General features: G+C 40.7%; 1 protein-coding gene across 4 annotated transcripts in view; it reads right to left on the bottom strand.

Annotated features, from left to right (window-relative positions):
* Positions 1-1,682: 1,682 nt before the first annotated feature.
* The window catches only part of shcbp1 (SHC binding and spindle associated 1), a 52,106-nt gene continuing 26,625 nt past the window's right edge, over positions 1,683-27,163 (bottom strand). For 2 of the 4 annotated variants that reach the window (XM_003222937.4, XM_016994762.2), the window contains 5 exons: positions 13,246-13,377; positions 10,604-10,722; positions 9,069-9,155; positions 7,137-7,278; positions 1,683-2,373 (listed from right to left, as the gene is read on the bottom strand). In XM_003222937.4, the coding sequence (XP_003222985.2) occupies positions 2,063-2,373; positions 7,137-7,278; positions 9,069-9,155; positions 10,604-10,722; positions 13,246-13,377 (791 nt within the window). In that variant the 3' untranslated portion in view covers positions 1,683-2,062. The remainder of the gene's footprint in view (positions 2,374-7,136; positions 7,279-9,068; positions 9,156-10,603; positions 10,723-13,245; positions 13,378-27,163) is intronic. The other 2 variants (XM_008113915.3, XM_008113916.3) reach the window with 2 other exon arrangements.

Raw genomic sequence — 27,163 nt, 5'->3', positions numbered from 1 at the left:
AACCTAATTTGATGTGTAATAGGCTTTTCCTACATCCCTCCTTATTATCCAACATATTCGCTTATCCAACATTCTTTCGGCCCGTTTGTTGGATAAGTGAGACTCTACTGTAATAGAAAGCTTATGCTGCAAACTTTTGTTCTCTGTTAGTGTCTAAGGCACTACAAGATCCTTTTGCAGCCTGATATGCAAATTGATGTTGAGTTCTATTTTAATGTTTGTATATTTTTATATTTTAAATTGTATTGAAATGCTTTTATTGTAAGCCACTTTGAGTCTCCTTTGTGGAGAGAAAAGCAAATAATAATAATAATAATAATAATAATAAAGTAAAGGTTTCCTCTTGACATTAAGTCTAGTCGTGTTTGACTCTGGGGGTTGGTGCTCATCTCCATTTCTAAGCCGAAGAGCCAGCGTTGTCCATTGACACTTCCAAGGTCATGTGGCCGGTATTACTGCATGGAGTGCCGTCACCTTCCTGCCAGAGCGGTACCTACTGATCTACTAACATTTGCATGTTTTTGAACTGCTAGGTTGGTAGAAGCTAGGGCTAACAGCGGGAGCTTACCCAGCTCCCCAGATTCGAAACTGACATTTCGGTCAGGAAGTTTAGTGGCTTAACCCACTGTGACACCAGGGGCTCCAATAATAATAATAATAATAATAATAATAATAATAATAATAATAATAATAATAATAATAATAATAGCAGCAGCAATAATAATAAATGAAAGCTTGTTATAAACTTTCATTCTCTGTTAGTTTTGAAAGTACACTACAAAATCCTTTTGCAGCCTGATATGCATCTATCACAGCAATGTCTCTGAATTAATCATCCACGGTTCCCCCAAACACAATTCAGTTCTTCTCCCAGCAGACGGCCCTGTTACGTCTTTACTGTATCTCAATGCCATCTTTTGTTGTCTTTCCTACATCAAAAAATAAATCAACTTTTTTTGGTGTTTGTGATTCTTTACAGAATGTATTATTTTACAGATTGGAGGGATCTCAACATGCCAACCGCCCTGTTCCAGAAAACGTCTGATGTGCGGATCCTTTACAAACCTTTCCACATTTAGAGGCATTGATCTGCAAGGCATTGAAGTTTCCTTTTCTCCATCCCCAAGGATTTGGGCAAAGAGCTTCAAGACATTCATGGCACAGGAATCAGATGCTCTTTTTAAAAATTAAATGATGAAAAGGAAAACTTTAAGCACAGTATGATCCCCTTATCCACGGACAAGACATCTGTGGTTTCACTTATGCACGCTCCAAAAAAATATTATCTTCCGGAATTGTTTGTGTGCCTGCGGTGGTATTATTTTGCTATGCTTCCAGCCCAAGTAAAGTCAAAATATAGGGTTTGCTTTGTGTCCAGATTGGGAACAAAGCACTAAATCAGAAATGGGCAAACTTTGGCCCTCCAGGTGTTTTGGACTTCAACTCCCATAATTCCTAACAGCCGGTAGGCTGTTAGGAATTATGGGAGTTGAAGTCCAAAACACCTGGAGGGCCAAAGTTTGCCCATATCTGCTCTAAATAAAAGTGCTCTCTGCAAATGTATGCCTTAACTACATAATATAGAAAAAGTTACTTTTGGAGACCCTTCTAAGACTCCAAACCACCATGGCTGCTGAACTCAAGACACTCATTTCTATAGCAAATGTATATCCAAAAATCAATTAAAAATAAAAATGTTTATTGAACACTACTGAAACTGATATCACAACACGACAAACACACATTTCCTTTACTTGTGGTAAAAACACATCCTAAGGGACCGCTTCTCTTAAGTGTCTATAACATTATTTTGAAAGGGGTGTTTTATATTAAAGTTAAATACTATAATAGAAAGTGAGAAATATATATATCGGTATTTAAGCTTATCTGCTCAAAAGGAAGGGTATTGTTGGCACAACAAACAGATTGCTAAAAACAAGAGGATGCTGGAATCACACTGAAGCAAGGAGAGCAACCACAAACAAAGGACAAACTTCAGCTACTCCAGAACGAGTCCGTCGACAGCCATACACTGGCGCTATTCCTATGCACGCCTGAAAAGTCAATACAGAAATGTCCCGAAGCTCCCTTTCCCATTCCACTTGAACTGGTTGCCCACAATGGACACAAACATTTCTTGAGCCATCAGGCCGTCGTCTGCCTCCGTGAACCTCAAGCTGCTCAGCCTTTTCTTATTCGCCTGGTTCTTCTTGAGCGACGCAAGGGAAAGTTCATTGGCGATTTCTGAATTGTCCTCCATGGGCTCAGAAACAGCATCTCCTCCATAAGAGTCCATTGCGCCACCGGCTTGTTTATGTTGCTCTTCACACTCTCCAATGACGGCATCAGCAGCAGATTCGCCGTTCTTTTCTCCTGGGTCAGAAACAACAGCATTAAGCAGATCCTTCATATATTACACTATCTAACAAAAAAATTTTGAATGTAAAAGTGCTGAGCTGCTGAACTTGCGGACCAAAAGGTCGCAGATTTAAATCCGGGTGGCGGAGTGAGCACCCGCTGTTAGCCCCAGCTTCTGCCACCCTATAATAATAATAATAATAATAACTTTATTTTTATACCCCGCCCCATCTTCCCGAAGGGGCTTGGGGCGGCTCACATGGGGCCATGCCCAATACAACAATCAAAAAACCAATCGCAAAGCCTGATAAAAACATCAACATCAATAAAAACAAACATTAAAAAGCATAAATCATGCAATATTAAAATCAGGGGACTAAATTCATAGATCCCGAGCAAAGTGCTGAGAATACTAAATGGAGACAGGTAATTTCACAGTTAAAATGGACAATAAAGTGCGGTGTAATAATGGAACCCTAGCAGTTCAAAAACATGCAAATGTGAGTAGATCAATAGGTACCACTCCAGCGGGAAGATAACGGCGCTCCATGCAGTCATGCTGGCCACATGAAAATAAGACCTACTCCAAAAATAAGACCTATCATGATTTTTCAGCATTTCTGAAGATGCTCGAAATATAAGCCCTATTTCGAAAAAAAGCCCTAGATAAAGTTCATTTAAAAAGTCAATTTGGAAAATATAAGACTGCCCTTGAAAACAAGCTCTAAACCAGTGGTTCCCAAACTTATTTGTCCTACACAAACTTATTTGTCTCACAAGACGATACACAGCTCTCACGCAGGCACACACGGGAAGGGACAGAGAGAAAAGATAGGAAGTAGAGGGCTATTTATCTCATCCTCTGCTGTCTGATGCAATCCAAGCTTAACCCTTTACACACTGGTATAGTAGGCAGCACACAGTGTATGACGCAATCTCCAGCACACATTGCACAACCATGACTCAATTACATTTAAACAACTCTATATACAATCATTCCCACTTCAACACGCCCCCTTTCCAGAAAAAATATTACTCAGCACCCTGGAAATTAATTTCTTTTAATTTTAATAGCAATTAAACAGAAAGATATATGTGCCTGTGGCCATCACCGCTCCCCTGGATTGCTGCAGTGCCCACGTTGGGAATCACTGCTCTAAACCATCTTTTGGAGCAAAAATTAATATAAGACCCTGTCCTATTTGGGGAAAACAGGGAATGTATTTGGGCTGAGGTGGCGCAAGAAGTTAAACCACTAAGCTGCAAAGCCTGCTGACCAGAAGGTCAGCGGTTCAAATCCACAGGACAGAATGAGCACCTGCTGTTAGCCCCAGCTTCTGCCAACCTAGGAGTTTGAAAACATGCAAATATGACTAGATCAATAGGTACCACTTCGGTGGGAAGGTAAATGTGCTCCATACAGTCATGCCAGCCACATGACCTTGGAGGTGTCTATGGACAACGCCAGCTCTTCGGCTTAGAAATGGAGATGAGCACCAAACCCCACATGACTGAACTTAATGTCAGAGAAACCTTTACCCTAACACAATTTTTGTTCCCGGATTATAAATGTCATTTCCTAATTAGTTCTGTTACAAAAACAAGGGGAAAGCTTATTAAACTGCAAAAACTTTGTTTTTTGTGGAACATTCTGCAACACATTTTGCTCTAGGTTTTCAATGAGTATCTCATTGAGTCTCAACCAATTCAATACAGTTTGTAGCAACCACAAAAACAAAGTTTCTGGAGTAGAACAACTATTTTCAAAGTAAGTACCGCAAATTTAAACAGGAAATAACACTTTCAAACCAGGAACAGAGAATGTTTCAAATTTTGTTGCATGTACAACAACAACACAAAACTTTATCTATATTCTACCCCATTTCCCCATGAGGACTCAGGGCAGCTCACAGACATAAAAAAGCAAATATTCAATGCCTTGTACAGTAATAGATAAATAATGCAATTTAAATAGTATAAATCAGCTATAAAAGTAATAAAAGCAATAATAACCATCCTATAAAACACATCTAAACATTAGTAAATGGGAAATCGAAAAGCCATTTCCATAAACCATTCCGTATTTCATGGGTCATATATTCAATCATTCGTTACATACATACTTTGACTTTTATATACTGTATGCATGTTTGTGTGAGTGTGCATGTGTGTGTGATTATGTCTAGTCAAGTCTGACTCTGGTAGGTGGTGTTCATCTCCATTTCTAAGCTGAAGAGCCGGCGTTGTCTGTAGACGCCTCCAAGGTTATGTGGCCGGCATGACTGCATGGAGCACTGTTACCTTCCCAATGAAGCGGTATCTATTGATCTAGTCACATTTGCATGTTTTCAAACTGCTAGGTTGGCAGAAGCTGGAGCTAACAATGGGAGCTCACCCTGTTCTGTGGATCTGAATCACCAACTTTCCAGTCAGCACGTTCTGCAGCTTAGTGGTTTAATCCATTGTGTTATATATACATACACACACACACACACACACACACACAACAAATATTATAGATGCAATAACAGTTGTACTCTATCAAAGTAGGAGACCTAATGTGGTGTAATGGTTTATAGGAAAACCATAGGATAAGATTGATGGAATTTGGACTTCACTTGAAGGTTTGCTTTTTTTCCTCCTCCTTCAAACTGTCTTTCTTGTGTGTCATATAGCCTGACAGCACAGAATGCCTTACTACTATTATTAAAAAGAAAACATGAAAAACCCAAGAGCATCTAATGAAAACTCATGTCTGAAAGAGACACTAAATCCTGACATAACAAAAGTTTTTAGTTTTACAGTTCAACCCGTTCACTTTTATTTCTTGGCCAAACAACACCATCACTGGTAAGTACTGAACCTTTCTATTGTCAAAAATCTAAGGTCTATTTAAATATATATATATATATACACACACACACACACACACACACACACACACACACACACACATACACACACACACACACACATATTTGCTTAGTTGCTTATAATTCTGCTGGATTGTTTTATAAGTAATTTCTTCAGACCGCTTTCACTAAATAAGAATATACACACTATGTGCACATCTAGTTATTTAGGGAATGCATTAATTACAATACCACCGAGATATTTATAAACTCTTCGTGAAATACTTCTAGATTATGTATTCATTCAACATGTCAGCAATTCGGGTGCATTTTAAAAATATAACGCAAAAGTGGAAGTAATGTTTGATACAAATAAATATGTCTTTGTTTTATTGGCCTCTGTGCGGTTTTCTGCTCATCCGTTTCTCTATTTTGGGATTGCGTTTTTGGGGCTGTGATCCTCCATTGGAGAACTGCCAGCCAAGAGAAATAAGCAATAGCTCTCCTAAATAAAGCAGAAGTGGGAAAGGATTTTGTTACCAAAGTTAAAGCATAATTAAAGCAAACTTCTGTTTTAAAAATACAGGTGAAAAGCAGTTTTGAAGTTCCTCAAATTCATATCTTTCTCATAAAAAATCTCAGAATATGGTTATTTTAAATATGACCAAGCAAATGCAATGGAGCTGAAGCTTATAGTCATCTGAAGTTCTTTTGCCTCTTTTCCATTTGCCAATGCAAACAGAAGAGCCTGGAGTAGATTACATCTCCACTTGCATGGCAAAAACCCATAATAACTAGATTTGCTGTTCTTAAAGCCTTCTCAGTATTTTCCACGTATTGGCTTCTTGTTCCTAATTTAATTAGGCTATGATTGCTGCCGCCGGGTATCTTTTCTTAGACTCAGGGAAGGATTTTCGTTGAGCTAAGCTCATCTTGGAGCCAGCCTTGGATACTGGGGCATAAAAAAAAAGACCTTACTCAATTATGTATGTTTTAGCCCTAAGATTGTGCAAATGTTAAGAAAAGAAGAGCCACGCTTGGAACAAAAGAAGTGCCATTAGAATTACATTTTGCTCAAGAAAAATAGATCAGGCGGCTGGTCCAAAGAATTTGCTGTAATTAATAAAGCGTGTTAAAAGTGCTGAGCTGCTGAACTTGAACTTGCAGACCAAAAGGTGCCAGGTTCAAATCCCGGGAGCAGAATGAGCGCCCGCTGTTAGCCCCAGCTCCTGCCAACCTAGCAGTTCGAAAACATGCAAATGGGAGTAGATCAATAGGTACCGCTCTGGTGGGAAGGGAAGCTCTTCGGCTTAGAAAGCCGAGCACCAACCCCTAGAGTCGGTCACGACTGCACTTAACGTCAGGGGAAAATCTTTACCTTTACCTTAATAAAGCCCAAACATCTCAAATCCAAGTCCTTTGAAGGGCCGTATTCTCCCATACAAACCTGCCTGTGACTTCGAAAACCGGAAGAGGGATTTCTTCCAGGTTTCCTAGAGAAAAATTAGCTTTATCCCTGCTATCTTTCCATTGGACGGAACCTTTTTATTTTATTTTAAAGTCCGATTGCTCAAAGGGAAAGGGTTTTTCCAAATGTGGCACTTTGTTTACTTATTTCCTTGTAAATACAAATTCTATTGTCTGTTCTATATTTTGTTCATGTTTGCGTGGTGCAAACTTTTGAACCATTGCTGTGACAACCTTTGTAAGTTGCCTTAAACCCTAGGCTGGGGAAAAGATAGAATATAAATAAATACAGTATGACACTTGGACATATGAACCCATGAATGCTCTTGTTTTCATATTTGGAGAGAAAATATTGTGCCCACTAGCCTCACCTTTCTGATTCATGGAGGGGAAAATAAGTGAGGTTCCTCTGCTTTATTGCCCCTGACCAGAAGAGTATTATTGTTATTATTATTATACCTTCTGCGCTTTCTAAAGAATTCTCTTTGACATCTGGAGAGACCGCAGGTTTCACTAAGACCACTCCATACCCTTCATTATTGTGGATCACATTGTTCACCATGGTTATCTTGGGAATGACGTAGTTCTCATTCAAAAAGTCCTGAAAAGCAAGAAGACTAAGTGAAGTGGCCTACCAAGCAAATGGGTTTCACATCACAATCCAAGTACCCAACATTTAAGAAGCTCTGCTCTTAGTCCTCCAAAAGAGACCCCAATGTCTTTCTTCTAAATCAGGGATGGGCATTAGACTTGTGCACAGATCTGTTTTAACCATTTTGCTTCAGCCAAACCGTCTTCTTCGGCTCTACCGAAGGACCCAGCCATCACATTTTCCCATCCATAATGGGACCATGTCCCCTTATTCAGTCTCACAGTTGTGTCCTGGCATCGGTGTATTTAGTTACCTCTCCTCTAGAGTAGAAAATATTTTATATTGTGTATTTTATACTATTGTGATTATTATGTATTTTATATTGTTGTATTTTATATTGTGTATTTTATACTGTTGTATTTTATTGTATGTTGTTGGGCTTGGCCCCATGTGAGCTGCCCTGAGTCCCTTCGGGGAGATGGGGCGGGATATAAAAATAAACTTCTTCTTCTTCTTCTTCTTCTTCTTATTATTATTATTATTATTATTATTATTAAAGTAGAAACAGCTTTAAGGAAGCATTAAACCCAAAGCAGAAAGACATGAGGGGGGAAAAGACAGGCAGGGCCTGCAATGCAAAAGCAAATCAAGAGAAAAGCGAGAGCTTTCTTAAGGAAGCCCAGAGGATAGCTCCAGGTCATCACTCTTCTTTCCCAGTGGGAAGTGGGAAGCCTCCTTAAAATGTCTTAATGGAAAGCTGTGTGCAGCTTTAAACAGCTTTAACGAAGAATTAAACCTAGGTATCCTCTACAGACCAAAGGGAAAGGTTTGCAGAACGAGTGGTATCTTAACTCTGATGCTTTTTAATTCAGGTCTTAATGAAGGATATAAGGGCAAACAATGCCATTGCCTAAAATGACAGGAAGGGGAGCCCGCTTTATTGTCGGATTGTATACAATATGATACTTATACATTTTGATTGATAAATTAATAATAATAATATTAATTATAAAACATGTATAAGTAGATAAAAAGTGTGTAGTAGAGAGATATATAGTCAAGTTGTAATGGAAAAGTTAAAAACTGATAAGAAATATGCTTAAAGATGTTCTTGATTTTTTTAACTGTCAAATTGTATACAATATGGTATGTTTAAGATATTGTAAAATGAGGAATGTAAACTTATACATTTTGACTGATAAATTAATTTTTTTTAAAAAATGGAAGGGAAGGGAAGCCTGGAGAGCCCTCCTCCATTGCCACCAATTGGCTGGATCTAGCCATATTTATCGACTGCAGTCCAAAAACTCCATCTGGCTGCGCACCCGTTTTCGGGAGGTGCATGAAAATGGATATGGGAGGTCCAGCCAGCAGAAATAGATTGAGGTTCAGCCGGAATGCACAAGCCTACTGGGCATGTGACCCTTGGACCCTGTTTTTGTGGGCCTTGAAGGCCCCCAAAGCATGGGGTATGTGAAATGTGGGGAGGCCAGGAGGAAAAATTATATGCCCTTATTCTAAATATATTAAAAATGAATCATTGCTCAGCATGAAGCTTATCAAAGTGATGGTTCCTTGCCCTAAAATTTCCCCAACATTGCTACAAAGCTTAAGCTAACACCATCCATCATGACCAATGCCTTGAGAAAGGGCAAGAAAGAAAATAATTAAGATTTTGGCACTGGAAAAAAATTTTTTTTAACCCTTCCTTTTAAAAAGAAAGAACAAAAGACAAAATTCAAATGCGTGTCTGCCATTTAGAACCAAATGTGAAGTTCAGCATTTAAGCCAGGACTCACTTTTATAAGGATTCCCTCTTTGCAATGGTGGATGCCGTTTCCTATCAAAGTACACGTGCCTCCTGGGTAGACTTCAATGCCAGCACCCTGAAATTGGGAGTAATTAACATTCTTAAAAGCATAAGCTAGGTTTCTAAACTGAAAGGCCAACTCTGTGAGCTGTTGACCATCTGCTGCCTTGATTTATCTGTGTCTTGGGCCCTTCCACACTATATTGCTATAGCACCACAATCACCAGGTTTTCCACAGCAAGCAGCAATGGCAGATATGATGGACTCATAATGCTGTAATTGTGAACTGCCTTGGGACCCATTCTGGGAGAAAGGCAGCATACTAATGAAGTGGAATAAATATAATTATGAAGTGTGAAACTGCCTTGGAACAATTATGTACGTGTCAGTTTTCGGAACCAAATAAGTCTTGGACAGGCCTGGATTTAGTGTGAATTCAGAATAGATGCTCAGATTTAGGAGAAGCAAATATGGCAGGTGTGTGTCTGGAACATATATCTGTATAAATTGTAGTAAAAGGTTTTCAAAACTCAAGATGTGTGAAAAATTTAATATAGGTGGGTGAATCAACATTTCAAAGAACAGCCACCACCAAACCAAGTTAGCTAGCTAACACATGTATGTGATGATGATGATGATTATTATTATTCTTATTAGCCACTTTTTATCTATTAACAGAGACTCAAAACAGCAATACTGACTAGGAAATAAGCTTTGTTGTGCATGACAGAAGTTACTTCAACATACAGTAGAGTCTCACTTATCCAACATAAACTGGCCGGCCGAAAATTGGATAAGCGAATATGTTGGATAATAAGGAGAGATTAAGAAGAAGCCTATTAAACATGAAATTGGGTTATGATTTTACAAATTAAGCACCAAAACATCATGTTATACAACAAATTTGACAGAGAAGGTAGTTCAATATGCAGTAATGCTACATAGTAATTACTGTATTTACGAATTTAGTACCAAAATATCATGATATATTGAAAACATTGACTACAAAAATGCGTTGGATAATCCAGAACGTTGGATAAGCGAATGTTGGATAAGTGAGACTCTACTGTACATACAAAAACAGTTGCTCTGTAAGTAACCAAACAAATGTCAAAAGCAGTTCTTACCTAGATAAAATGAGGAAAGTTAAAGAGAAATGGACAATATATTCAGATTGGATAAAAAGAGGCGAAGCCAATGTAAATATTGTACAGAAATGGGAAAAGTTGTGCTCATGGTTAAATTTCTAATGGAATTGTGGTATGGGGTAGGGGTGGGGGGAAGGGAGTGGGGTGGGAGAGGGGAGGGGGAGGGGAGGGGAAAAAAGAATGAATAGAATGATGATATATTAGATATGTGAGTAGACAATATAGATGGGAAGATGATTGAGAAATGTGATAAGAGATAAATGATGTGTAGGTATGAATGTTTGTATTAAATGTGCAATATACTCACAACATGAAATATGAGATAATATCAATAAAATATATATATATATTTTTTTTAAAAAAAAGCAGTTCTTACCTTTGCCCCATATAAATCTGAGTTTTTCATTAAAAACTCAGCCGAGGTTCGGACAGCAACCCCAGTTGTCTCGCACTGTAAGACGCAGTTCTCCAGAATAGTTTTTCCTTGGTGAACACCTGTTTTAAAAAGTCATCAAATCATATCAGACAGGATTATCCGAAAGGATGGGGACAAAGATCGAATTTCTGTAGAATATTTTGCAAGAGGACATTGTTGAAGAAAAGCACTGTGACATTGTGTTGCAGTTCTCACTCATACAAACAGTATTCCATAATGCAAATACAAATGGGTTGGAAGAGTGCATTAATTACAATTTGGCTGATTACACTGTGTAACAAAATGTGAAAAAAATTCTGTTCCTGGTTTGAAAGTGTTATTTCCTGTTAAAATTTGCAGTACTTACTTTGAAAGTAGTTGTTCTACTCCAGAAAATTTGTTTTGTGGCTGCCACAAACTAGGTTGAATTGGTTGATACTCGATGAGATATCCGTTGACAAACTATAGCAAAATATGCTATAGCAGGATGTCCCGCAAAAATAACATTTTTGCAGTTTAATAAACTTTTTCCATGTTTCTATGATAGAACCAATTAGGAAATGACATCTATAACCCAGGAACAAAAATAGTGTTATTTATTCATTTATAAATATTTTTTGTGTTAGGGATGTCTTTTTCAAAGAAACAACCCAGTGGTTTATTTAAGCATATTTTTAAATTATACTGCCACTGTGAAAGTCAGGTGGGAAACAAATGAAGGTGCCTTTGATTTATGGACTGTTGTGCAGGCTTTTCCACTCATTATTTTCACTTTTTTTCTGGACTTCATTTTGAGGTTGTGGCTCCTCAAGTTTGAGAAATGTCAGGCTGAGAAGCAGACTGTAGTTCTTCTAAACAAACCAGGGTGGACTGTTGGATGTCAAATCCCAGCAATCTTTGCCATTGGCTGAGCTGGCAAGGAATTGCCATTTAATACGAACTAGAAAGCATTTCAATTTCCACCCATGAAATAAGCAGATGGACAGTAGAATATGGGTGAAAGAGGTCCTTCAGAAACAGAAGGGAGTGCTAGGGGTTGAGATTTTTTTGCAGTCAATGTTTTCAATATATCATATTTTGGTGCTAAATTCGTAAATACAGTAATTCTAACGTAACATTTCTGCGTATTGAACTACCTTTTCTGTCAAATTTGTTGTATAACATGATGTTTTGGTGCTTAATTTGTAAAATCATGACCTAATTTGATGTTTAATAGGCTTTTCCTTGATCTCTCCTTATTATCCAAGATATTCACTTATCCAAGGTTCTGCCGGCCCGATTAGCTTGGATAAGTGAGATTCTACTGTATTTAGAAAAGGGCAAGCATTTCAAAGAAAGTCCCTCTAAGAACAGGACACAATAACAAATTTATTGACAATAGCAAGATTGCTTATAGCAAGGAACTGGAGAAAAGTAATAGATGTTCAGATTAAAGAATGATATAAGGAAGTATGGAAATTAGCAATAAATGATAAGCTAACATGTAAATTAAAAGTTAAAAGAGGGATAGGGAAAAAAATGATTTTGAGGATGTATGGGGGAAATTTATTGAGAAAGGACTCCAAAAAAGGGATGGAGGGCTACCGCCTCAGGAAGAAATGAGATTTTGGTTAGACAATGCATAAGAAGTGGCTCAGGGGGGGAGGGGGGATACACAGTGGTGAAGAAATATAGATGGACAAATGTTAACGATGTAATAGATATAAATCAACAGTAGATATAAAAGAATGATGCAAGTATTATATGATACATTAAATATCTGCTATGTGATAAAAACAATTATTGTATGAAAAAATTTAAATTCAATAAAAGTTATTAAAAAAAAGAACAGGACACACAGTTAGGAACTTCTCTACAATAGTGGCCCAGGTTCCCACCCTTATTTTTTGGTGTGTGTATATGTGTGTGAATATATTTTCACATTAAAAAGGTGGTGAAATAGTCTTGTTAGCCCATGTCACATTTGTTATTCAAATCTACCTTTCTGCCACGGAGATTTAATTAGCACCTCCTCCAAAAGGCAGAAGGACACAGCCAGCAAAGAAGGGGAGAGAAAATGGGGAGATAGAATCCCATTGAAGAGCCCCTCCCAGAATTAAGAACAAAAAGTGGAAATTAAAACAGAAATATGTTTGACATCAAAGTAGACCACAGGGTACCATTTTCTCAATCCTGAACTATAAGACTCCTCCACTATTGGAAACAGGCCCACAACGATTTATTTGAAAGTGAATTCTAACAGCAAGTTGAGGAAGGTTTTAGCACGTTCTGCATGCATCTCAATAACCAAGAAACACTCAATGAACTCCATGTTTTTCAGTCCCAACCAGGCAAAATGTAGACTATCATTTGTAGTAACATTCTCCATGGGACAGACATTAACAACAGATGGTACAACAAGAGGCAGATGGGGTCCATATGGGGCCCAATCAACCAAGAAGTTGCTCTGTACAATAATATTGAACTGTGGGACTTCTACAGGAGAACCTCCCAATGAATGGCAGACTTCTTTCAAGTTCACCAAATCATCCTGGGACATCAACTCCGGGAACAATGTATATCAGACATCTTGAAAAATGGGAATACGAGCTCAAGGGACTTACTCAAGATGCCCTCGACAGCATCATGCTGGATGAGCTTCAAGCTGGAGATTTTCACATTGGCTCCCGTACACTCAACAAAAGCATCTGCTTTGCCTCGTTCTTCTATCACTATGTCATCAGGCAAACCATAGCCTTTAAGGGGGGAGGAGAAAACAAAGAGGAAAATTCATAATTATGGATAAATATGTTCCTATAGCTTGGGGTATAACTACACTCTTTTAAGGGTTGTATTATTCCAATTTAGATGGGAGCTGATAAGCAAGCAACTTGAACTACCAACTGGCTGTTGGTCATGCCAAAAAGGTCCATCTGAGATCTCTACCTTTGGATATTAACCAAAGTATTACAGCAGATCACACAGACACAAAAGGCTTTAAGACGACTCATTCCTTATGCCAGCTTGTTGTTTTCAAGTAGACCCCATTAGAAAAAGCCCAACCACCTTTCAATGCCCCATTGTTTTCATGTGTATCTTATGGTGTTTAACTAAATCTTCCCTGCCCTGTGCACATTCCTTTTTTAAAAAAAGGTACAATGCTGAGTTAACTAAGCTACCTAAAATAGTTTACTCCGAACCACTTAGAGCAATTTATGAGCATGTAAAAATTTTATGACTGCTGCTAGCAAGAATAATGAGAAGTTAGGCAATAATACACATACCGTTACAGCCACAAGACTTTTTTGGATTTTTCCCTCTCACAAAACACCAGCAAACATTTGTTCAAGAGACAGAGCCAACAAGTGAGCACTCCATGAAAACTAGCTGACTAAGAGGAAAGTTTTAGTAAGTTCTCCAAGCAGCAACTAGGAACGAGCAATGAGTTTATGGCAAATTCACAACCATTCATCTGTATTAGCTGACAAGATCCAATGTATTATTATTATTATTATTATTATTATTATTATTATTATTATTATTATGTGTGGTATCGAAATTGGAGCGTCAGACTATAATTCATCAAGACCGAATTCGCTCGGTCATGGCAAGCCATGGATGGCCTTAATGCAGAGGTTCTCAACGTGTGGGTCCCCAGATGTTTTGGCCTTCAACTCCCAGCTGGTAAACTAGCTGGGATTTCTGGGAGTTGTAGGTCACAACACCTGGGGACCCACACGTTGACAACCACTGCCTTAATGACAGCCTCAGAGGCATGTCTGCCAAGAAAACCTTGTAAAAGGTTTGGCGTAAATCAGAAACAACTCAAAGGCACACGGAAGAATAAGATTTTCACTCCCAGGTTTCATCCAAACCATGAAAAGTTGTGTTCTAGGTAAAGTCCAACCTTCTCCTGAAAACCACCTCGAAGAGAACGTATCTCTGCAAACCAGTCTCCATTTGAATTCATATAATTCAATATTAATTCCAATGTCGAATTAATATAAATCGAGACCACTTCAATTGCCATCGCTCAATGTGAACGGAGTTGTGGATTTATAAGGACTTTAGCTTCCTTTGCCAAAAGAATGCTGATGTCTCACCAAACTACAAATGCCAGGATTACATAAGATTGAGCCATAACAGTGAAAGTGGGGTCAAACTGCATTCATTCTACAATGGAGAGACACGTCAAGAGAAGCCAAGAGAGGAATCTCATGGTTTTTTTTCCAATCACCAAAATTACCTAAGAGTAGTCATCCAACTCAAGCTGAGGTGAGAGGAGAGATGGAGAATGGATATAGTCCCCAACTCCGCCATCATTCTGGAAATGAAACAATTGTGTCCCAAGAGACATCATTCTTCTTTAATACAAAGTAATCCAACCCTGAACAAATCTTGCCAGGAACACCCCATCATGAAGTTGCTTTAGGGTCATCATAAGCTGGAAACAACTTGAAGGTAGACAACAGCAGTGTATTTGTTTCGTATTTTTAGCTGTCATTTAAAAGCCTGGCAACATGGAGACTTCTTTGTTAGTCGGGCAGTAAGTATACTTTAGGTTTTAGTCCAAACTTTGAATAACCTACAGAAGATGGACAATGGAGCTCAGCAATAGCTGGGATTACTATGGAAGGCACTACAAATCATCACTAATAGGAGCAATTGCGGTAATGGGAAAATGGGAGAAATCAACTCAAAAATGGAAATGTTACCGTAAATGCATTCCTCCCTGCATAAAACTCTCCGTGTTTAGCAGTGCCTTGTTTCATTAAAACATTATTAGCATAATGTTTTGCTTAATCTCTATGTAATGAAAGGAAGGAGTGTGTTACTGAGTTGCCACTTCTTAACATATTTGTAAAATTCATTGCTTAATAAAGGCCTGAATATGCTTACAGATAGGCACTTACACATTACCAAATGGACTTTTGCTTGCTTTTTCCCTTTAATCAAATACTTTTGTTCACTGACTGCAGAGCAAATGGAAAAAACCTTTCCAACTATTTACAAAGCATGCATAATTAACACTGCGCAGTTTGCATTGAGTAAACAAAACTAACATCAGAGCTGGGAGCTTTCTTTTTAAAAGCTAGCATATTCGTGTTAGTCTTTATTTTTTAATCACTAGAAATGGGGACACACACACACAAGTGACCCCAAAGAGCAAACCTTGAAATAATTTTGTGTCTGATGAGTAAAAAATCCATACTAAATCACATCTTTTAAAGTTATTGTCATTATTTATATCCCATATTTTCTCTAAAACTGGGGATCTAAACAGCTTGCACAATCAAACATGAACAAGTTTAAAAATAGAAAAGATCCAACACTAATATGTAATTGAACTTTTGGAATTTTAATTTAAGGTGTTTTTATCATCTTGTATATTTTGAGTATGTGTTCCTCGGTTTGCTTTATTTTATAACTTGCCCAGACTATTTGAAAAAGTCAAAAATTTAATTGTACAAAATGCATACGGTTGTGGGTTAACTACAACCCATATCATGCCAGGTTAACTCCGAAAAGCTCAATCGGTATTTAAAGTTTGCTATGTTGGGCAATTTGCTCTAGATGTTCTGGTTGTGGGTGAACTACAACTCCCAGAAAGGAAGGTCGGTTCCCCCAAAACCCCTCCAGTAATCAAATTCCGACATATCAGATATGTGAGCCATATTTGGTCCAGATCCATCAGTGTTTGTTGGGTTCGCAGTGCTCTCTGCACATAAGTGAACTACAACTCCCCCAAATCAAGGTGAACTTCCCACAAAGATTTTCAGTATTTTTTGCTGGTCATGGGAGCTCTGTGTGCCAAGTTTGGCCCAATTCCATTTTTGGTGGAATCCAGAGTGCACACTGATTGCAGGTGAACTATAATTCCCAGTACCTACAACTCCAAAGTATCCAGGCCAATTCCCCTCAAAACCCACCAGTTTTCAAATTTGGTTTTATCCGATTTGCATGCTAAGTTTGGTCTTGATCCATCATTGTTTGGGTTCATAGTGAGCTCTGGATGTAGGTGAACTACAGCTCCTATAAATCCCTCCAAAGACCTTCAGTATTTTTTTTGTTGGTTATGGGGGGTTCTGTGTGCCAAGTTAGTTCCAGGTCTATCATTGGTGGAGTTCAGAGTGCTCTTAGATTGCAGGTGAACTATACATCCCAGGACCTACAACGCCTATAAATCATGGTGAATTCTCTCCAAACCTCTCTAGTATGTTCAGTTCCTGATTAATTCCTGTTTGCTGTGTGCCATAGAAAAGAATAGGAAAGGGTTATGAGAGAGGCAGTGGGCAAAGAGAATAAGACACACTGAGATGTCTGTGGTGGAGGAAACATATAAACTCTAGGATGGAATTGTCCCCATATGAAAGCCTTCACTTGGGTGGTAGGCAGCATGGTGTTTGTGGGGTACATTGGCAGGGCTTGGGCTACATGGTAAGAGGACACTCCAGTCACACACATACATATTTTCACTTTTAGTATGTGTATAGATTGTTATCTGCATTCTGCTTGAATGATTTATGTTATAGTTATACTGTATAGTAATATTCGCACTATTCCTTGCTTCCTCTGCCATGATGAGAGATTGGCATCTATTATTATTATTATTATTATTATTATTATTATTATTATTATTTGAAATACAACAAGTTGAGTCCACAGCAGATACTCTGCTGGCTGTTGTACTGGATCACACGTCGGACATTTCCCAAGTGTCTAGGACTTATTATTATTATTATTATTATTATTATTATTATTATTATTTTCAATTGTACATCTTTAGGAGGACTGGATGCTTTTATTGTTATTTTATTTGTAAAGCACCATGTACATTGAGAGAACCCTATAAAAACATAATGATGATGATATTGATGATAAAACTTAGAAATCCTAAAATCAATTTAAAGCAGGCAAATTAAGCTTAAATCGGACGTCACATGGAAAGATACGGTCTTTCAAATCGGTTTCCACTTCTTGCATTAACACCTTGTTATGCCTTCTTTAACAAAAAGCAAAGAGCTAATCCATTATATTTATAACTTGTTTCCGCACTCTTTTCGTTACACAAAGACACTTCCCACATCATTAATGCTCTTCCAACATCATGAACAACACATATTGTCAAAATGTCGCCTAATGTTTTCATTCCCTGGCTTTCAAAACAGGGATTGGAGAAGGGGGACAAAACCCTGAGAAACAACGAGCGAGAAGACTTCCTGGCACTCGCTCCATCAGCGAACTGACTCCATGAATAAACGAGAGGAAGGCTTTTGTTCCTTAAAAGCTCGTGGCGATGTCTGGTCGAGTACACTTTAATTTGCTTGCTAACATCCGCCTGACCCTTCTGATGGGATGCGATTTGTCATAAATACCACCCTGCGTGCCCAAATTCTCTTAGCCTTGCTCCGACTGATAAAATAAATGTATTGAAACCCCATATCCTGCGGGAGACATTGCACATCAGCACAGATATCGGCATAAATCAAAAGGCGTCGAGAGACGGAGAGAAAAGGGGTGGGAGGGGAAATCAACATAAGAGGGAGGGAGGAAATTATCAAGAAGAAGAAGCCAAGACTGCCAAAGAAGGGGGGAAAGACAGAGGCATCCCAGCAGGAAATTAAACCCTCGGCTCTCTTCCCATTAAGACATTTTGACAAGATAGAGACAGCAGCGACAAAATGCGTCAACAGCCTAAAAGCGGCGCACGGCCTATTGGATTAACAACCGCATGACAGACCTGGAGATCTTTTGGAAAACCTTAATGGGGACCAGGATGCCTACAGCATCATAGGAGGGAGAGGAAACAAAAAGACATGTTGCGCAAGACAACTCAAGAGCATTTTCAGGAGCTTGGATAAGAACATGAAGTAAGAAATGCCATCTGTAATAGATCATACTCATAGGAATATTGGGGATGGTGTATTTCAAAATTTTACAAAAACGCCTCTAACAAATGTTGGAAATGTGAACAACAAGCAGGTACATTTTTCATACATGGTGGACCTGCCAGAATCTATAAAATTTTGGTAATATACAGATGGAGAAATACAAAAAATATTAAAGATTAACATTCAAAAGGATCCAGAATATTTTTGCTAGGAATGTTGGATTGGGATAAAGATAAAAATAAAGAGATTCTATTTAACTATCTGACTATAGCAGCCAGAATAGTATATGCGAAGAAGTGGAGGTCAAAAGAGATAGCAAAAAGAGAAGAATGGCAAAATAAAGTCTTAGAAATAATGAATATGGACAAATTAACCTATTGGCTCTCTCCAAACCAAGGTATACCGAAAAAACAAATGAATTGGGACTCGGTAAAAGAATATTTCAAACAATTGAAAATGGAACTTATAATTTGAAAAGATAAGAACAAGAAAATATCGGAGACAAAGGGGAAGAAGATGGACTATACTATAAATACCAAAACAGAGAAAGACATACAGTAGAGTCTCACTTATCCAAGCCTCGCTTATCCAAGCTTCTGGATAATCCAAGCCATTTTTGTAGTCAATGTTTTCAATATATCGTGATATTTTGGTGCTAAATTCGTAAATACAGTAATTACAACATAATATTACTACGTATTGAACTACTTTTTATGTAAATTTTGTTGTATAACATGATGTTTTGGCACTTAATTTGTAAAATCATAACCTAAATTGATGTTTAATAGGCTTTTCCTTAATCCCTCCTTGTTATCCAAGATATTCGCTTATCCAAGCTTCTGCCGGCCCGTTTAGCTTGGATTAGTGAGATTCTACTGTAATATAAACACAGAGGAATAGATGGAAGTCATAGAATCATAGAATAGTAGAGTTGGAAGAGACCTCATGGGCCATCCAGTCCAACCCCCTGCTAAGAAGCAGGAAATCGCATTCAAAGCACCCCCGACAGATGGCCATCCAGCCTCTGTTTAAAAGCCTTCAAAGAAGGAGCCTCCACCACAGTCCGGGGGAGAGGGTTCCACTGCCGAACAGCCTTTCTCACAGTGAGGAAGTTCTTCCTGATGTTCAGGTGGAATCTCCTTTCCTGTAGTTTGAAGCCATTGTTCCGCGTCCTAGTCTGCAGGGCAGCAGAAAACAAGCTTGCTCCCTCTTCCCTATGACTTCCCCTCACATATTTGTACATGGCTATCATGTCTCCTCTCAGCCTTCTCTTTTGCAGGCTAAACATGCCCAGCTCTTTAAGCCGCTCCTCATAGGGCTTGTTCTCCAGACCCTTAATCATTTTAGTCACCCTCCTCTGGACGCTTTCCAGCTTGTCAACATCTCCCTTCAACTGCGGTGCCCAAAATTGGACACAGTATTCCAGGTGTGGTCTGACCAAGGCAGAATAGAGGGGGAGCATGACTTCCCTGGATCTCATAGAATCATAGAGTAATAGAGTTGGAAGAGACCACATGGGCCATCTAGTCCAACCCCCTGCTAAGAAGCAGGAAATCGCATTCAAAGCACCCCCGACAGATGGCCATCCAGCCTCTGCTTAAAAGCCTCCAAGGAAGGAGCCTCCACCAAGGATCTAGACGCTATTCCCCTATTGATGCAGGCCAGAATCCCGTTGGCTTTCTTAGCAGCCGCATCACATTGTTGGCTCATGTTTAACATGTTGTCCACGACAACTCCAAGGTCTTTTTCGCACACACTGCTGTCAAGCCAGGCGTCCCCCATTCTGTATCTTTGCATTCCATTTTTTCTGCCGAAGTGAAGTATTGTCAGGACCCAGGCTGCAGGGCACCAATAACCATACACAGAGGCCAGGATCTATCTAATATCTTTATTGAAGGAGTATATAAAGTTAATAAAAACAAGTGTAGAAAATAGTCCAGAGTTAGACCTTTCAGGAAAGGTCAAAATTAGTCCAAAGAAACAATGTCCAATATGAAATATTAAGGTCCAAAGTTGTAATCCAATAACCGAAACACTCACTTGCCAAGCAAGTGAGGGGAGATGACAAGGTCCTTTAGTCCATGAACTTGAGCAAGGCTAGGAAATAACTTGATACTTGGAACACAAGGCTTGATTCAAGACAACAAGGTAACGAGGAGCAAGAACAAGATCCGTGGATGTCATGGAGCCAAATCCCAGGGCTGAATTTCCAAGCCCTGAATCTGGCTTCATAACATAACATAAATAACCCTGCAAGCACCTGGCGGGAGAAGATAAAATGAGCCTGGGAACTCAGGGTTGGAAGTATAAACAATTATAATTGATATAGTGTGGGAATGGTAGTAATGTGATCCAGAGGGTGGGATTTGATGATGATATTTGCGTGTGGTATTACGTTGCATCAGAAGTGATAAAATTGAATGTATGTAAACATTAGGTCATTCTCGACTTTTCCAAAGTCATGTATTCTTCAATAAAGATTGGATTTGAGAGCAGCTATCTTTGATCTGCGTTCAGACTGGTCCTTTGAAGTGAGCCTGACATTTAAGTCGAGAATCCCGTTCTCACCCTCCTGCGGAATTCGCAGTGAAGTGATAATGAGTGAAGAAGGAGATCAAAGCCCAAACGGAGCAGGGAGGCCTTCGCAAGGGGCCCGGCCGAAGAGAGAAGAGACGCTGCAAGCCATAGCTTCCTCTACGGGGTACCCCAGGCCGAACGGCGTGACCCAGAGGATTCCCAGGGGAGGAAGAGGCGTCTCTGCGGCTGCAGAAACCAGTTGGGGATCTGGAGGAAGTATGCCGGAGACCGTGGCCCTGCGGTTATCCATCCTGGAAACTAATTTATCCAGGCTGTCGGAAACCGTGGGGAGGTTGGTGCCACTATTGGAAGAGAATCTCCAAAAGGAGCCCATCCGGTATGGCGCCGAGAGAGAGCCAAGTAAAGAAGGAGATTGGAGCCAGAGGGGCCAGCGAGCATCAACGCAGAGTCCCGTGGCGGCAAGGGACGAGGGAGATGAGGAATACTGGCAGGAGCTGGAGTTCCGAGACAGAATGGCACGCGAAGTGGAGCGCCAGCGAGCTCTGGGAACTCTGAGGCCGCCATCTCCAACAGAGCTCCCAACCCCCCGAATGGGCGTCGGGGTGGAAAGACCACTGGGGCCAGGGATCGGGTCCAGTGGATTTGCAGACGAAGGCGGAGAGGAGCAGGAGATCCAGGAAGAGGAGGAGGATGTGCCGTACGACGAGGAAAGGCGAGATGCGGGGGCTACAGCGAGGCCAGTATGCGGATGGGTGGAAGGGCCGACAGCGGCGGCAGAATTTCAGGAGCCGCGCAGAATGACCACCGGAGTGGGGCGCGGCGTGTTCCAAGGGGCCGCCCGAGGAAACCCGATGCAACCCTTCCCCATGCCTCCCAGACAGCATCAACGGGCCGCAGAATGGATGCCAAGAAGGGAAGATCTCAAACTAGAATACGGAGGGGAATCAGATGAACTGAACTTTTTTCTAATTAGCATCAGAGGATACATGGAAGACAATGCACACACATTCCCCTCCGAAGCAAGCAGGGTTCGAGCCATCGGCAACACACTAAAGCGAGGAGCAGCCAGCTGGTATGTGCAACTACATGCCAGACGCGACCCATGCCTGAGGTCAGTGCCCCGCTTCCTCGCCGCACTGGAAAACCGGTTCAGAGACCGGCTAGAGCAATTGAGGGCTCGAGACCAGCTGAAAGGAATAAAGCAGAGGGACAAAACGGTGCCCGAGTACGCAGAGGAATTCCTCCACCTCGCGGAAAGGGTACCAGAGTGGTCTGAAGTGACCAAAGTGGAATTATTTAAAGAGGGACTACGCCCCGAGATTTTCAGCTGGGCAGCGCACAGAGATGACCCCGAAACGCTCCAGGGATGGATTCAACTAGCGGGGCGCGTTGAATCCACCCTGGCCCAAGTAAAGCGCTTCAGGAGCAGCGGCGGCCAGCAAAGACCGGTGGCGAGAGGTCGAGGAGAAACGAGGAAGCAGGAAAGACCCGGAGGGAGGCCGGGGATTCCCTCCAGAGGAGACGACAACAAACCTAAACCGGGATGCTTTGTATGTGGGAAGACGGGCCATCGAGCAGCAGAATGCTGGGCCCGGAAGGGGGAGCCGCCAAAACCCCCAAAGCCCAAGCCAGCAACCGGGAGGCGTGCGGAAGAGGAGGTGCAAGCCCCAGAATCTTCAGAAAAACTGGTGAGTCGGGACAAACGCATGATAGTAGTGCCAATCTGCCTCTCGGGGCTAGAGAATCGGGCCACCTGCAAGGCATTTGTGGATTGTGGTTGTTCTAGAAACATTATAACTCCGGAATTAGCAGGAGCGCTGAAATGTCAGCAGATGGCGCTTGACTCCCCAATTGCATTTTCGCAGCTAGATGGATCAGTCGCTGCTGGGGAAGTATCTACAAAGGAAATACGGGGGGTCCCATGTAAAATAGGCAAATGGGAAGGAAGAATATCCTTTGTGATAGCCCCTATTGCCACATACCACGTAATATTAGGGATACCATGGCTCGAACAGGCAAATCCTGAAGTAGATTGGAGAGGAAAGAGCCTAGCATTTAAAGAACAGCAGACGCAATGGGAGATAAGCAAAATTGCAGAAGAGGAGGACGAGGGAGATGAAGCAGATGAGATAGACCCACAACTATTGCCACCTGAATACAGAGACTTTGTGGATGTTTTCAATCAGAAAGAGGCCAGTAAATTACCTCCCAAAAGGAATATAGAAGTAGAAATTGAAATAACCCCAGGAGCAAACTTACCAAAACCAAAAGTGTATCCCATGTCTGTGCAGGAGAAGGAGGAATTGAGGAAATATATTGATAAAAACCTGGCGCGAGGCTTCATTAAGCCATCCAATTCTCCTCTCGGGGCCCCAGTGTTATTTAGGAGAAAGAAAGACAACTCCCTAAGATTGTGCATTGATTATCGAAATTTAAATGCAATTACTAAGGACAATAAATACCCTATGCCCTTAGTAAAGGATTTAATTACCGTATTGAAGAAAGGGAGCATATTTACCAAACTGGATTTAATTGAAGCATATCATAAATTAAGAATTAAACCGGAGGATACTTGGAAAACTGCATTTTCCTGCGCATTTGGCCATTTTGAATATAAAATTTTACCTTTCGGATTAAAAAATGGAGGCGGTTGCTTTATGCAGCTTATAAATGAAATACTACACCCATTGTTGTACAGAGGGGTATTCATATTTCTTGATGATATCTTGATTGTGAGCGAAGATAAGGAAAAGCACGTAAAATTGGTCCGGGAAGTTTTGCAGAGACTAAGAGAAGCAAAGCTGTACGCAAAACTGTCCAAATGTGAATTCAATAAAACTCAAATTGACTTTCTGGGGTATCGGATATCTCCAGAAGGGTTAGCTATGGATCCAGCTAAAGTATCAGATGTGAAAGAATGGGGAGTGCCTCAAACAAGGAGGCAATTGCAATCATTTCTGGGGTTTGCAAATTTTTATAGATCCTTCATAAAAGGCTTCGCGCAAATAACCGCACCCCTTACTGAACTTTTAAAAACAAAAGGGAAAGGGGAGACAGCAAAAGTAAAAGCTCCTGGCGCCAAACTGGGATGGACGCCAGAATGCCAAAAGGCATTTGAAACCCTAAAAGAATGCTTCACAGAAGGACCCATCCTAAAACACCCCGATATCAGGAGCCCTTTCATAATCCATTGCGATGCCTCAGACTGCGCGTACGGGGCAGTACTATTGCAAAAAGATCAAAATGGGAACTTAAAACCCTGCGGATATTTGTCCCGGAAGTTCAGCGAAACTGAAAAATGTTGGCCAATATGGGAAAAAGAGGCATTAGCCATATTAAAAGCCTTAGAATGCTGGCGACACTTCCTCGAAGGAAGCGGAATCCCATTTGAAATTTGGTCTGACCATAAGAACCTCCAGTATTTAAAGTCTCCTCGAAAATTGTCCCCCAAACAAATTAGATGGGCGCAATACTTCAGCAGGTTCGATTTCCAATTAAAGTTTTTTCAAGGGAAGCAGAATGTCTTGGCAGATGCTCTTTCACGCATGCCTCAACACGGAGGCATAACCACAGCAAAAGAGGGAACAATATTCTCTGATAAACAATGGGGCTTAGCTGTCAGGACAAGAGCGCAAACCCAAAAGGAGAACACTGCTATTGTTGAACTCGACGGGGAAGATAATTGGGGAAACGAACTGAAACAGTCTTATGATGGAGATCAGTGGATCGCATCCAACGCAGAAAAGGGGGAGCAGAAGGGGGGATTTTGGTTTGTGAACAAGAAACTGTATATCCCAGCAACATTAAGGATTAAGATTTTGCATCGTTTTCACAATAACCAGAGCGCTGGTCATACAGGAATTACAAAAACAACAAAGGCAATAGCAAAACATTGCTGGTGGCCAGGGATGAGGAAGGACATAAAGAATCATGTTGTTCAATGTGATGATTGTGCCAGAAATAAATCGAGAGGAGGGAAGCCAATGGGATTACTACAAACAGTAGCAGAACCTACCAGACCTTGGGAATGTGTAGCTATGGACTTTGTGGGGGAACTACCGGTTAGCAAAGGACATCGTTATATTTGGACAGTATTAGACCTGTTTTCTAAACAGGCCCACTTTATAGCACTGACGAAACTACCATCAGCCGAGAAACTAGCTGAATTGTACATAAACCACATTTACAAACTGCATGGATGTCCCAGTAGAGTGGTCAGTGACAGAGGAGTACAATTCACAGCAAAATTTTGGGAAAAATTCTTGGAAATGCTAGGAGCAGAAAGGAGTCTAAGTTCTGCTTTTCACCCCATGACAAACGGGGCGGTAGAACGTACTCAGCAGACACTTGGGCAGTTCCTTCGAATGTACTCTAACATGAGACAAAATGACTGGTCTAGGTGGTTGGCTTTTGCAGAACTAGCTTTTAATTCGACTATACATTCAGCAACAAATAAAACCCCCTTTGAAGTGGTTTACGGGTATGAAATACAGCCTTTGCCCCAGTTGCCAAGATGGACAGAGAATGAGGAAACAGAGGCAGGGAAATGGAAAACGCAAATGCTAGAATGCTGGAGTCAAGTGACTGCATCCTTAAAGGAAGCACACAAAAAGTATAAAGCGTTCGCAGACAGAAAGAGGGTGGAAGGCGATAAACTGGATAAAGGAGATCTAGTGTGGTTAAGTACCCAAAACATCAAATTGGGGCTACCTTCGAGAAAATTGGGCCCCAAATATATTGGACCATTCAGAATACAGGGTGTTATCAATGAAGTAACTTTCCAGTTGGCATTGCCAAAAAGTTTAGGGAAGATACACCCAGTATTCCATCGCAGCTTGCTGAAAAAATACATGGGGACTTTGGACAAAATGGACACATAGAGTTATTGTTTGATTTGTTTCAGGATTATGATGAAAGAAGAACCGAAGAGGAGGACGAAGAAAACGAGGGCGCCATGTCATGGAGCCAAATCCCAGGGCTGAATTTCCAAGCCCTGAATCTGGCTTCATAACATAACATAAATAACCCTGCAAGCACCTGGCGGGAGAAGATAAAATGAGCCTGGGAACTCAGGGTTGGAAGTATAAACAATTATAATTGATATAGTGTGGGAATGGTAGTAATGTGATCCAGAGGGTGGGATTTGATGATGATATTTGCGTGTGGTATTACGTTGCATCAGAAGTGATAAAATTGAATGTATGTAAACATTAGGTCATTCTCGACTTTTCCAAAGTCATGTATTCTTCAATAAAGATTGGATTTGAGAGCAGCTATCTTTGATCTGCGTTCAGACTGGTCCTTTGAAGTGAGCCTGACACGTGGAATTACTTGGTAAAATCCGGGAAAACAAAGCGAGGCTGAGTCCTGGAAAACAAGGCAAGGTCCGCGAAGGTAAACAAGGCTGGAAACAGGAGCGAAGGCTTGAAATCAGGGACAAGGCTTGAAACAGGAACGAGGCTTGGAAACGGAGCGCGCTGTCCACACACAACTTACTCCAGTAGCTGACGAATTGACTCTGCAAGATGCCTTTGTGGGTAAAACACCTAAATAGGGTCTAGTTTTCCCACCAAAGAGCAGTTCTCTGGGGAACTAGAAACGAAAGCTAATCTCTGAGTCCAGATGCATGACTCCTTAAGGTTTCCCATGGAAAGCAGGCTTAATCAGCTGAATTCTTAGCAGCTATCCTAGCACTCCTACGAGAGGCCGCTTGAACTGCTCTCTGATGTTTACAAAACTCGTGGCGAGAAAACACAGGAGATTTAGACTCAGGGCTTGTTTGACAGATTTCTGGAAGACAAATCTCTTGCAGGTGCAAGGTTCCCAAATCTGGCTGGGAAGGTTCCAATTCTGACTGAGACGGTGAAAAACCCAAGTTCTCCTCTTCATCTGGGACTACAGTGCCATGAACGGGACTACATGGCCCATGACTCATCACACTATCCCCCTCCTCAAGCCCCCTCTCAAACTGGGACTCTCTCCCCGAGGCGCGAGGCCGCGGCTTGGCGGGATAGGTCTGATGGAAGCGGCGGGTTAGATCAGGAGCATGGACTGTAGAAGCGTCTTCCCAAGAGCGTTCCTCGGGGCCAAAACCCACCCAGTCAATGAGATA

This window comes from Anolis carolinensis, unplaced genomic scaffold (assembly GCF_035594765.1).
Source record: "Anolis carolinensis isolate JA03-04 unplaced genomic scaffold, rAnoCar3.1.pri scaffold_9, whole genome shotgun sequence".
Classification (NCBI taxonomy): Eukaryota; Metazoa; Chordata; class Lepidosauria; order Squamata; family Dactyloidae; genus Anolis; species Anolis carolinensis.
Note: the sequence above shows the minus strand (reverse complement) of the source record. Positions and strands in the feature narration are given on the sequence as shown.